This window comes from Erigeron canadensis, chromosome 2 (assembly GCF_010389155.1).
Source record: "Erigeron canadensis isolate Cc75 chromosome 2, C_canadensis_v1, whole genome shotgun sequence".
NCBI classification, from domain to species: domain Eukaryota; kingdom Viridiplantae; phylum Streptophyta; class Magnoliopsida; order Asterales; family Asteraceae; genus Erigeron; species Erigeron canadensis.
The window spans coordinates 38,185,065-38,198,710 of NC_057762.1; the positions used below are offsets into that span (position 1 = coordinate 38,185,065).

Consider the following 13,646-nt stretch of genomic DNA (forward strand, 5'->3'; position numbering starts at 1 on the left):
GCAATGACGTACATATATAGGCGAAGTTGTGTAACTAAACGGGAGATGTAGGAAACTCTACTACATCAAGACCAGTCGACTAAGATATTTACGGGTTAAATTTAATTTTTCCATTCTCATTATATAATACACGTACTTTAGGAGAAAGTGACATGTGAGGATGGTGATCATAACACCTAAATATTTATCGATTTTGAGGACACAGTTAGATAACAAAAATTTCTCCATCCCCTTGCTTCTTGAGTAGTACTCCGTAGCTAGTAGTAGTAGTATATAACAAGCTAGCTAGCTAGCTTGACGTAGTTTCATTAACGTTTGAAACCTAATTTCAGTATAATCATTTATACTCATATATATATATATATATAGAAAGAGAGAGAGAGAAATTAATTAATTAATGGAGAACTTTGATCAAACTAGTCTTGCAAGCGAAAGCTTCTCGGCTAACTGGCTTGTAAACAAGGCAGTTCCTTCTTCTTTGGTGTGTTTAAATTCACATTCTCAAGATTTTGACTTTAACATTGTGTTACCGCCAACATCCTCTTATACCCTTGTGGATGCTGGTGAAATCTTTTATCATGGAGAAATCGCTCCTTCGTTTACGAATCATATGAATATTAATTCCAATGTTTCTTATTCTTATCCATCCACTCCCATTATTTGCATACGTTCTTCATCATCTAAAACTCGTCATTCACCCACATCATGCCCCAGATATTTCACTATGTTAAGAAGATGGAAGAAATCCTCCAGGAAAATACTTAAGAAGTGTTTTCAGATGTTGTTGAGTGATGATGGGTCTGCTTCCCACGAACAATCAAAAGAAGATCACTTTGGTAATCCTAGAAACATATCCTTTGATGTTGAGGATTCTATATATGAGGCGATCGTTCATTGCAAAAGATCTTTTTATGCCCAAATGATATGATCGATCTTAATTTCTCGATCTTTTGAAATCTAGAGTTTTTTTTTGTTTTTAAAGGTATATTTCATTTCAAGAAAGCTAGAGTTATAGTTTTTTCAAACGACGCTCTTCTAGCCTTCTAATCAAGGTAAAAGCTAGGACCAGTACGTAGTATTCAGGAGTAAGGCGATGCATTAGTGGGATCTTGTTGATCCAGATATAAGCTCTTATGATGAATGAGTTTTACGGTTCAATAGTATTTGTTTGCCTAGCTATGTCTTTGATGGATGTTCTTAATTAAAGGAGTTTGCTACGTCAAGTACGTGGCGGCTTAATTGTGTGAAGATTTGAGAATCAGATGATTTTCAGCAATGGTCATCCCAGAAGGGATGGTTGTTCTTTTTTTCATGATATTGTTCGTTTGTCATTTAATTAAATGGTGTTTTAGTCGTTGTGAAATTAAATTCAGCTAGCAACTTGGATGCAAAATCCTAGTCTTTCCAGTTTGTAGTTTTCTTTTTAGCTCTTTGCTAGTTTTCATAAAAGCGACAGTTAAAAAGAAAATCAATAGTTTTTGAATAAATTTAATGTCTCGAGGTTCCCGCATTTTTTTTATTTTTTGAACATCCAAAATTTTATTATGCATAAATAAAACAAATGGTAAAGAAAAACCTTGAGCTAAAGGATTACAACAAGATACTAGGACTCGATCTTAATCCAAATAGGCCACGATAAGTGCAACTTCAAATATATCGTACGTGTTGACAACCAAAGAGAAAATAAGGACTCTATTGATGTATACACTTTGATCGATCGAGGTGCCGGCCGGCATTCCAATGACTTGCTTATTTTATCTACCTACCTGTACACAATGCAAACCGTACGTAGGTTACCAAACTTGATGATGTTTAAGAATATTTACAAGTTTTAAACTATGAAAAAGAAATTTTTACTTTCATTTGTCTCATGACCAATTATATTCAAAAATACTAAGTAGATATAAACAAGTTTCAAAGAAAGGTTCTAATTCATCCTACATATATATTAAGCCTATGAAGCTAGCCTTCTACACAGTGTCATTCGTTCAAGTATAATTAAGCGAGTCTTTCTTTAAAATGTAGTATTAAATGAGCAGCAGGCCGGATGCAGGTTGATATGCCCATATATGTTAATATTACACATTACACGCTCAATTAACATCGATTCTCAAACACAAATTAAGTTCCAAAAAAGAATAAAAAATAAAATAAAAATGGGACATGCTACAAATTGGATTTGTAAAGCATTCTATGCTAAAAGACAAAATATATACAAACAAAATTAATGGGCACCACTAAGAAAAGGTTAAAGTAGAAACAAATAAATTCAGGTGATACGTACTTATTGTCTTGTCCACATAACATCACTCTTAACCCATTATCCCTTCTCAGTTAAAGGAAAAAAAAAAAAAAAGAAGAAGAAGAAAATTGTGTCACTACCTCTCCTGGTGACAATGCGTTTTTATTCGTCCCATATCATCGGCACATCACTTTATTGTGGAGAAAAATCACAAATTAAATGTCAAATATAATGACAAATTAACAAGATAATACGGTGTGCAGCAACGACTATTCTTAATAGTTGTTTTTTTTTTCTTTAACGTCCTCGAGCTCAACGGTAATTGTCACACTTATACACGTGGAAGGAAAAAAAATCCACACTTATAACTATGAAAATTGTTATCCACTTTAAATTATGAAAGTCTCTCTGTAAACACGAAGTTTAATTTCCCACTTAGCAGCCCAAACATTAAAGCCTGTGACACTCTGATGAGTCTGATGGTGTCAGTTTTTTGTGGTTAAAAGCCCTTTATAGCAGCCCAAACATTAAAACCTGCTAGTGTGAATCTTTTTTGTCAAAGCCCAAGAGTTTATTAATTAAGTTACCCTCAGCCCTGCTAATGTACATTATATATTGCCTCTTCTAAAATAAATAAATACTCTTCGAAGATCCGTCACTATTTCCCAGTTATATTGATCTCATTATTCGTAACATCCGGGTCCCCTCAGATCTCTGTCAGTTTGTAAGAACAGAAATCCTGCAATTCTAGTTGGTTTGATTGGAAGCTTAATTATTATAATTGCAACATTTAATCCCAGTTATATTTAATGCTTTAGAATGCTAGTCATCATTGTAATTATAATTGCAACATTAGTTGCTTGTCTAGTTCGTTGATAGAGTGCTAGACCATGCATCTTCTTTAATGCTCGGTTCTCGAGTTCAATTTTTAAAGAAAAGAGAAGAGAAGAAAAGAGATGAATGGAAGAGAAGGGGTGGATTTTTCATCCTTCCCAATCATCCCAAAAATGGGATGAAAGTTTCTTGGCTAAAATCTATTGTATTCTCCTTCTAAATCTTTTCCTTTCTTTTCTCTTCTTCTCTTAAATAAAACTTAAGAACACAACTATTTTTAAGATCTTTCACAATCTTTTTTATTCCTTCCAAAAAAAAACTCGAGAACTGAGTGTAAATATATATATTTCGAAGCTGTTCAAAAATAATATTATTTTGAATATGCACATAGAGCAGCACATGTACAAATTCAAATAGTAAATTTTAAATCCAACTTGTAGACCATTATTGACTAGATTTATCCATTTAGCAATCCTAATAATTCAAATATAAAACAAACTCAAAATGAATAAGCATGTTTGAGTACATATATATAATATTATCTAAATCGTAATTTGAATTCTAATCTATATCTAAATCTAAATCTAAATTATAATGTAAAGTTTTTAGTTCCTTTTATTTTTTTCAAAGCTAAAATATTTATCTTTTTTATTTATTTATTATTTAAACATTTTTACTTGAAATATCTATAATATATTTTAAAATACCAATGATATATTAATACCTTAGATGAACTTAATTTTATAATCATAATATATAACTTTAACTTTAAAATACCTACACGGTTACAATACACATTTTACATCAATAAAATACACTATTTATCGTCCACATAACCGGCAATACTGTTGTATTGTTCGGGTACATTACTAATATGATTCTAATGCATGGCTAAATAACGAAGGAAACTTTTTAATTCAGTTGGATAAGTAGAAGAAGAATTCCAAGGAGTAACATTTCTATTTCTTTATCATTTTCAGAAGATTCAGCAAAGCTTCTTACATATATAGACAATAAAAGTCAACGCTTTTTATTTGACTATTCTAGCTGCTGGATTTAGTCATCCAGACAAAGCCTTCGAATATATATACTAGTACTTTATAATTCCTTTCCCCTCACTTTTCTTTCTCATAATAATTCTAACACACACACACATTCTACACAATTCAAAAGCTCTTGATTTATATACACGTTCACTTACATTTTTCAAAAACAAGAATTAAAGCATTATGGTCTTCTTTTGTGGATCTTGTCGAAGCCAAAAAGAAGACGATCTTGATGTGCTTTGGCCCTGTCCTACAACATCTCCAAGAAAACCAACACGAAAAAAATGCATTTTTGGTAGTCGTCGACGACAACGTAGTACTAAAACCACTACTAACCCGTATTCAAATCGTGGGCTCGACAAGTTTGAGGCACTTTTAGCCGAACTTGACCTTAAAAGACAGAACATATTTATACAAAAAGGATCCGAAGATGTGTCCATGGTTAAATTCATTTACGAAAGCAAAAATGAAGTCAAACCAATTATAGTCAGGTTACGAGATCAAAGAAAACACGATTATTCTAGCTCCACGGATAGTGTCACAGACTTTGAGTATCATAAAGATGTCGGTTTTGTTAAAGAAATCGAAGAAGCATTAGAAACGAAACCATCGATTGATGAGTGTATTAAAAAGATTAGATTTGATGAATGGAATAGAAAAATCGGAGAATGGTGGAAGCCTTCATATAGTTTGCCATTGTTTGTTATCATAATCTTGGTGTTGCTATTATTTTTTGGACGATCTTTTGCGATATTATGCACTTCTATCGGTTGGTATATGGTTCCGATTATTAACAAGACGCAAGATAATTCAAAGAAGCCGAAAAGGATCACGAAGAAAGAGTTCTTGAAAAAGTCAAAACCATAAAACAAAACAAAAAAAAAGGGACCTTCGGATGGAGCTATGAAGTAGTATTCGCGGTACATTCTTTGATTTTGACAAATGACCCAAACAACTTCATTTTTTCGGTTTGTTTTAGGGGATATTTCGATAATCTTGACGTTTTTTTTTTCTTCTTTTTTTTTTTGTCTTTTTAAATTGTTAATATTGAATCTTGGCGGAGATGTTCGCTGTGTAAATTTGTTTGGTATCTTTTTGTCCGATGTCTAGGCACGTCGAGTTGGACTAAAAGTTCAATCGCTTGTTGTATGAATCTAGCTACTACATAATTTCGGAATTCTTTAATTGTAAATTGTACTTTTAAATTCATGGGATATGTAATAGAAATATAGACTTGGTTTGTCTTTGTTTTCCTTTATATAGCCTTTAATATAATATATATTATAAATTCGCATGAAGTTATGATGTATGATCAACTAACCATAGTATTAATTCTAAAAAAAACAATTAATTTAATAGCTTAGTTATACAATATTATAATTATATTTTCAAAGTTGGAGGCTTAAACACACGAAATGGGATCCGAAAGCCGTAAAAATGCTACATCTTTCGTGGGTTCTTGATCTAAATAAAGAGTGGTAAGAAAGTTATACATGGAGTTGTAGTGCTTACTTTGCTCGTAATTTTCAGTTTTTTATTCGTCTATAAAAATGTCCGCTAACTCTTGGACCACTCTGCATCAATGATAACTATAAACTTAATGTTTTTGCAAATTATTTTGAAAATACAATGTTCATTTTGTGAATGAATGTATGTTATTCTGTCATTTTTATTATTCGATTTATTTAACTTTTTTTTTTTTTTTGAATTTGCATGATGATTTATCTAACTTTATACATTTTTGTTATTATGTGTATCTTTTTAAAAATGACCAATTACTTATCAAAGTAGGTAGTCTGATATCATCGTTGAGAAAAATAAACGTTTAATACGCTTTCATGCGAAAACTTTTTTAATTTTAACAAACGAGTAGATCGAGTCTATACCTACGCGTGTGAATTTGTCTGGTCTCAATAAGTACCTAATTCAATTTTTAAATCTCACGTCTGTCTCCCTCTAACATGTAACATTATAAAAAAATATATAATATAAGACTGTTAGATACCTAAGTTTAGGTGTGTAATACCCATATATTTTTTTTTAATTCATATAATTCATGAGGCCTAAAAATTTATTTATTAATAAAAAATATTTAAAAATTTATATATAAAAGGTTCAAACTTAAACTTAGATGTCCTTATATTCACTCTTCCCTTATAAAAATACAAATACACCTAAAAAAAAATAAAAGTCTATGTATACGCACATGTTTTGTGTAAGGTGCAAGCATAGAATTATTTAAGATTCAATAAATAACTAATAATTTCTTCACGGGTTTCTTGTGCAAGTAATTACAAGACTTTTTGTGTGTTAGTTTTTTAGTATGACATGACATTTGAGTATTTGACCATCATAAACGAATATTAGTGTGTTACTTCTTATCCAAATTATTTGTTTTTATCAATACTTCTTTGTCAAAATTGTTCAAAATTGATAAGTTATTTAAAATTAAATCTACGAAATATCAAATTTAACTTACTCCTTAGTACCAATTCAACATCCCTTCTGTAAATTATTAATATATACATCCATTAATTAGCTCATCAAATATTAATAAATGTTAATGATAAAACTAATATAATTTAAAACTCTTTACTAAGTTAAGTTTTGAAACTTTTTAATATAGGATAATGATAAATCAACCTAATTGATGTGGTTGTGTTTATTTGAAAGTCAAAGTTTGTTTTTTCATGAAAGAAAGAGAGGCCATTGGTAACATGTTGGAATTTTCTATTTTGAAGTGGTGAGGTGTTTTAATTAGTTAGATCTTAAAAGCTAGAAAGTGTGAAGTATATTGTGTCTAGGGATGTAAATAAGTCAATCCTGCTCGCGAATTATTCGAATTCGATTTGGAAAAAGCTCGTTTCGAGTCGAGCCTAAACGAGCTCGAGTCGAATTCGAGCTTAACTATTGACTCGTTTACTAATCGAGCTCGAACTTTAAATACATAACTCGAATAAGCTCGGGAGCCTAAACAAGCTTTCATATATAATATAATAATATTTATGCACATTAATTAATATATTATAGACTAACGAGTTTTTTTCACGAACTTTTGATAATCGAGCTTAGTTAAATTACCAATCTCGAGCCCGGGCTTCTAAATCGAATCCGAGCTCGAGCTTAGCAGTATTTGAGCTCGGCTCGGCTCGTTTACATCTATTTTGTGTCTCATTAAATTAAGTATTTAGTTATATGTTTTCTCTTATGAATATATGACATTAATTAGAAAGTGTAATATTTTTATTTAAGTAATCAAAATAAAAATATATATTTTAATGGCATGGATAAATTTAACATGAGGTTCCATCCCAATTTTAATATAATGTAATTTTTTTCCCATTTTAATAATATATTTGTAACCTTATCCCTAAAGACAATTAATTTTAAGGAATAAATACAAGTTATAAGACTAATATTCTAAATTTGCCTCCCTCGAAATAACTTTTCTGGCTTCGTCTCTGAAATTAACAACGACTTCTTTTGCGACATATTCGGGTCCGTCGTATTGTGCGGGTACTCCCTAGTTATATTATAAACTTGAATTAGCTAACACTAGTAGTAAGCAGGTGCTCTGTATGTCAAATCATAAAACGAAGTCGTTTAATCCAAAGTCTTTCCACAATGATCATTAGTAATCACTACAAAATATGGCATAATATGGCATCACTGCTGAATCATTTTGGTAAGTTACGGTGAAGATATATGCATATGCCAAATCGAATGCGTTTAAATATCGGGATCACAATGAGGGCCCTTGGCTTAAATTGAATAATCATGTGGTTTAGTTGGATTTGAGAAGTACATGACGATGTTACAGTTTCGATGCTCCAAAAACTGCACCTAAACCATCTCACCTAATCCACCACAGCTGTCTTTTATCATAGCTTCTATTCCATGGCTCAATGGTTATCTAAAAGAAGTAAATGAGTGATAATCTTATGGTATCATATAGCGTTTTGATATTCAGAGTACATATCGCATTAACCTCATGTTTGATAAGGGTGAATGGTGTACCTCGGGGACCAAGCAGGTACTTGTCAGTCAAATGGTTGAACACCATTCGTACCATTGTTTCTGATAGATGTACCAATGTACAAGTTTTACATCTGACTGTACAAGGTAGTATTGCATAAGTGTGGTACATCAATCAAAATAAATAATACTAATATCACTTTCATTTCATGAAGGTGGAGAAAAGGTGGGAAGGAGTAGAAAAGATTTTTAAAATCGGGAGGAGTGGTAAGGTACTCCCCCGACCCTAATTATCAACCTCACACATGAATCATAATATACAAGTTTTAAACCTCACAACCTTCATATGTGTACAATGTGCTTATATGGTCACATGATAACGATATTAATAGAGTTTCACCCCATTGGCCATGTAATAAAAATTAAAAAAAATTATTATTAAAAAGAATATATATCATGTCTCTTTTTTTCTTGTTGACAAACTACCATTATAAAAAAAGGTTATATTGATGCCATATCTATTTATATATGAAAAAAGATAAATTGTTTTAAATATTAGTCTAAAAATTATTCTAAAATTATAAGAAAGTAACATATAATATCTATTAATTCTTTTTTTTTATATAATTTTGTCCTTAATTTTTTTACATATTTTCATCTAATTTTTTCATATGTTTTCATCTAATAGTTAGAAAGATTTTAGGCCCACCTAGCTTCTGGCGCAGTGGCCAGCCGGGGTATCTTCTATGTATCCTGGCGAGAGTGGATGTTGGCTTGGAGGTCATGAGATCGAATCTTGTATTCCTCATTGACCTCGAACATTTACCTATTTAGCGTAAAATAAGCTCCCTTTGGGGGTACCAGCGGTGTAAGACGCCTCAAACCCTGAACATACTATCCGTTTGGATGTCACTGCTCAGTTCGATGAAACAACCTTCTCACCCGCCGTTAAAAAAAAATTAAGAGGATTTATCATTTCTTTTTATATATGTATCATACATGTGTTATTATTTGTAAAGTGTATTATAAAAGTTATGTTGAGTGGTAAATATATATCAAAAGTTTTGGTATAAATACGGGCTCATATATCTCTTCATATATTTAACTATAAATTTAAAGGAAACTCATTTTTCAAAAACCTTTATTTTATTTTTCAGAGCATTTTATACGTATCAAAACTTTAAAATAAGAAAACCTCAAAATTTTAAATTTTTTCACATATCAAATATTTATTGATGATTGGTAGGACGCCTAAATATTAAGGGCAAAAAAATTAAAATGCTCCAAACTCCAAAGACAGAAATGGTTAATATATAAAGTTTGAAGGACTGGAACTAATAGTAGCATAATAGATGAAGGTAACTTACAAAATATTTGATCATCTATTTTTATTTCTAAAACCGTTCCCTTCCTTCTTGCTTCTAATAAAATCGATCCAAATTGACACAACAAAAACAAAACAGGCGAAATTTTTAAGAAAAGAAAGAAAGGAAATGGGGTGTTTGGGTTGCTTCGGTGGAGGAGAAGCCAAAAGAGAAAGATTAGAACAAGAACGAAGGGCTTCTTTAGAAGCTCGAGCCAAAGCTGCTGAAGCCGCTGAAAAAAGGCAATTCCTTTATCAATATATTTACTAGTATTTCATTTTTACTCCCTTTTTTTTATTTATTATAATTATTGATTTGGTAGATTACTACAATCTCTTTGAATATTTAGTACTATCAGCTGATTTTTATTTATTTTTTTATAATTTTAATTCATGTCAATTTTGATCCCCCAATAGTAGTATTGACTTTGTGTTTTATATAAATTAAATCATTAATTAAATCAATGGGTATCTTCTAAGTGTTTGTTACTCAGATGGATTAGGGATAAAAAAAAAAAGTTTTAGTTTTTTAGCTTAGTCGTTTTGTTTGCAAGACATAAGTAGCCATTTTCAAGGAAATTATATATTGGTCTATATATATAGGTGTGATATAGATATTGATATATAGAGAGAACTTTTTGGAGCAAACTAAAATCATAAACCGAGACGGTTTTGTTGGTAGTAAATTCATAAGGCATTTGAGATGTTGAGGTTGTTCAATCAAACCACTTTGAAACTACTTTAGGTTCCTTTGAGAGAGACACCTTTCCATTTTTTTTTTGTACGAAAATAATCTGGTAATTTGTCGACCGACACTTTCTTGCCCTTCACGGCTACACAGTGTGCATCATGCATACTCTCGTTTCCTAATAACCTTGTTTATAGTCAGAATAGATTGCACATGGCATGGTTTTATTTAAGTATGTATGATCATAATAATAGGCTTATGAGTCCGATTATCATATCTGGAAAAGCTCTCTAACTCTTGCATTGTTAACGGACGGTGATATTTACCTGATTGATGACCCCAGATATGTTGTATACTTGTATGAAGCATTTACCACACTCCATTATGAGATTCAATATAACCAATGACATTGTTCCACCTCATCCCTCTTTTTGTCCACCCCACATCATCCTTATTTATATTCGCGTCACCAAACGTTCTCTCTTACACCATCACCGCAAAAACCATAATATTCATGTTTATGGTAATAAACAGATTACCAGTATCGCCCAAGCAAGCAGTGATTCTGGCCATCAGTATTTCCTTGCATATCAAGCTACACTTTAGTATTCATTTTTTTTCTTTCTTTTCTAAACCAACTGAGGCATGGTGATTTTGTGATAAGATATTGATCATGTTATAGGATACTAACCGTTAGGTGTAAATCATATCAGTTTTTTAAACCGAAGATGGAATTCAAATCTTGGGAGGTACTGAAAGGGAAAGGGATAAATTTACATCAAGGGTCCAATGGAGTATATTGCATGACTGTAAGTCTATATTCCAGCAATTTGTATACAAGGAATAATCTTCTAGCAAATCTAGGCATGGTGTAAAAACGTTAATACTTAATACCCCTTTAGAGTAAAAGAGAAGGTTGCATGTTTACTATTTTAGTTGAATGTCTAAATATTCAGATTTTGATACGGGTATGAGTTCCATTACATACTTCACATGAATATATTTTACCATAAGATGTAATAGAAGATTCTTTCGATTTTGGAAATACTTGACTTTTGGAAATACTAGACTGAATTTTTGAAGATAAAATGTATATATCATCTCCTTTGAGGCAGATTGAGTATCAATAGAAGAGCGGAAATCTAGACTGCTTGGTTTTAAATGTCAAAATTTTTCTTCATAGTGAAAATTTAGAGCATACATAATGGTGTCCCATTGATAAAAGTTTGTTTTCATGACTGGATTTGCAGGCAAGAACAATTTGCACAATCAGCTGCAGGTAGAGCTGCAAAAGCTCAGATGCAAGCAGCTGCAAAACAGGCTGCACACACCAACAGAGGTGAACCAACCCTTAAGGTATAATTGGTTTCCCCAAAGTAATCTAGTTCCTTTTTTCGAATAGTACTGTTGTACTTATGCATACGATATTACTATCATTCTTAGTAAGTTAGACCCATTTCCTATATGATAACACCTTGGATATCATTGGTTCATGTCCCCTGTCCCCTTATTTCTTATCTAAAAAGTAATTTAACTGTAGAAATCGTTAACCAATAAATCTTGTGTTACTGAATTCATTGTCTTCAATTGTTGTAATTCTTTTAGAGATCTGACTAAATTGTTTATTTTGTGGGTGCAGTGGCAGATGGGATGACGTCTAGTTTTGGTGACCATAACATCCGCCATCAAGTATATTCGTAAGTAGTTAAAGTATTTTGCATTTTCTTTCTTAAATGGAAGTAGAATCAATATTTATTATTCCAATTTATTTATGAAAATAGTAAAAAGATTTCAACTTTGATTTTGAAGTTAAAAAGTTACCTGTTTGATATCAATAAATAAAATGTCTTTTTTAAAAACAATGCAGTACCAAGTACCAAGAAATTAGTAATTGTGACTCATATGGTCTACTTGTTGCTTTACATAAAGGCTCTTTAGTTAAATTTTAGGAAAATGATTTATCCTCCCAACAAATTAACCTAAAAATTCTCCTAATAACTTTAGATGGTAACATGTGGATACCATTAATTCTCTTTCCTAATATCACCCCCTGATGTCCTTATCTAAAAGTTAGGAGGATTTTTGGGTTATTATATTAGGAGGATTAATCATTTCTCTAAATTTTAATGGAAAATGATAAATCCTCATAATCAAATAGCCTAATAATCCTCCTAATACATTAAGAAGGTGACATGTGGATACCACTAATTCTCTTTCCTAATCTTGCCTCCTGATTTTTTCACATGTCATCATCTCATAGTTAGGAGGATTATTAGACTATTTGGTTAGGAGGATTAATCATTTCCAATTTAATTGCTTGACTGTTGACTACAACTTGATGGTTTGCATACTTGTGAGTAATTGACACAACTATCATTTTTCCATCTGGGTATATGCAGTGTTTGTAGTACATCATCATCATAAAGAAGTGGGACGATATATATATTGAAGAGCAGCTGTTTATTTGTGAAGGTTGTCACTGAAATAGTTATAGGGATAATGACATAAGAATGTAACCACCTATGACAAAATGGTTATTTAATGTAGTGATCTACTCGGGTGGCTATGTAATGTATGCACCTATGTTTTTTGGGCTATACTATGTAAAATATGTACGGACCTTACATAGTATAGCCAAAAAAAATACATAGGTCCTTACATTGTATAGCCAAAAAAACATAGGTGCATACATTACATAGCCACCTGAGTAGGTTACTACATTACATAACCATTTTGTCATAGGTGGTTACATTCGTATACCATAATCCCATAATTATATGTAGTGGTGGTAATAAATATTGTACAAAGTTTGTTTCTGGCTCCTGCTTGGACTTCCATGTATTTGATTATGTACAGTGTAACAAACTTAAATGCTTCTATTTTTGCCCTTTTTTGTACTCTCATGTGCCCAAAACAGAATAAAAAAAATTACAAGTTTAACCCTACATCTTCATTACCTTCTGAAACTGCATGTGTTTCTCCTTTGCATTCATATTTCATCTTGTTAGGGGATTAGGGCTATGCAATAATGTGTAACCAAGTCTGGTATATATTCTTTCCTGACACAAAGATCACAATTTGTTCAGCATTTTAGTCTCTGTTTCCTACATGTACACACCTTGCGGAAGGTGCATCTCATTGACTAAACTATCACAAATGCACAATGACTAATCCATATATTAATATTATTATCAGTTAAGCAGGGCTTATCAATTTCTGTTTGGAAGAATACAGAGCTTTATGTTTCAGCTTTTATTGTCATGTAGTTGGATCAAATTTACCAGTTTCCGATGGTTGATTGTCCTATATCAACCAAGGGAAAGGAGATATTAATGAGTAGAATCTCAATTTACATCACCCGTTATCAACCAGTACAATCTCCGTCATATTAACGAGTTCTTTCACGACATATTCGGGACAACCGCATTGCACGGATAGTCCTTTAGTTTTTATAAGATATGTTTGTGATTTTCGTAACTAAAACAATAAATATATGCA

General features: G+C 31.5%; 2 protein-coding genes across 2 annotated transcripts; both read left to right on the forward strand.

The window, feature by feature from the left end:
• Positions 1 to 4,214: 4,214 nt before the first annotated feature.
• On the forward strand, positions 4,215 to 5,135 carry LOC122590287. The gene has a single exon (XM_043762614.1). It carries the CDS (start codon positions 4,306 to 4,308, stop codon positions 4,987 to 4,989), a length of 684 nt encoding a protein of 227 aa, XP_043618549.1. The 5' UTR covers positions 4,215 to 4,305; the 3' UTR covers positions 4,990 to 5,135.
• A 4,382-nt stretch (positions 5,136 to 9,517) lies between these two features.
• On the forward strand, positions 9,518 to 12,777 carry LOC122589685. The gene is made up of 4 exons (XM_043762009.1): positions 9,518 to 9,703; positions 11,399 to 11,504; positions 11,788 to 11,845; positions 12,548 to 12,777. The coding sequence occupies exons 1-3, from the start codon at positions 9,591 to 9,593 to the stop codon at positions 11,800 to 11,802; spliced, it is 234 nt and encodes a 77-aa protein (XP_043617944.1). The 5' UTR covers positions 9,518 to 9,590; the 3' UTR covers positions 11,803 to 11,845; positions 12,548 to 12,777.
• Positions 12,778 to 13,646: the final 869 nt, after the last annotated feature.

What these genes read in the sequence shown, in the direction of transcription:
- LOC122590287 (XM_043762614.1), top strand. Translation starts at nt 4,306, where the DNA reads ATGGTCTTCTTTTGTGGATCTTGTCGAAGCCAAAAAGAAGACGATCTT.
- LOC122589685 (XM_043762009.1), top strand. Translation starts at nt 9,591, where the DNA reads ATGGGGTGTTTGGGTTGCTTCGGTGGAGGAGAAGCCAAAAGAGAAAGA. An exon ending in GCTGAAGCCGCTGAAAAAAG is followed by an intron (nt 9,704 to 11,398) that starts GCAATTCCTTTA and finishes CTGGATTTGCAG; the next exon opens with GCAAGAACAATTTGCACAAT.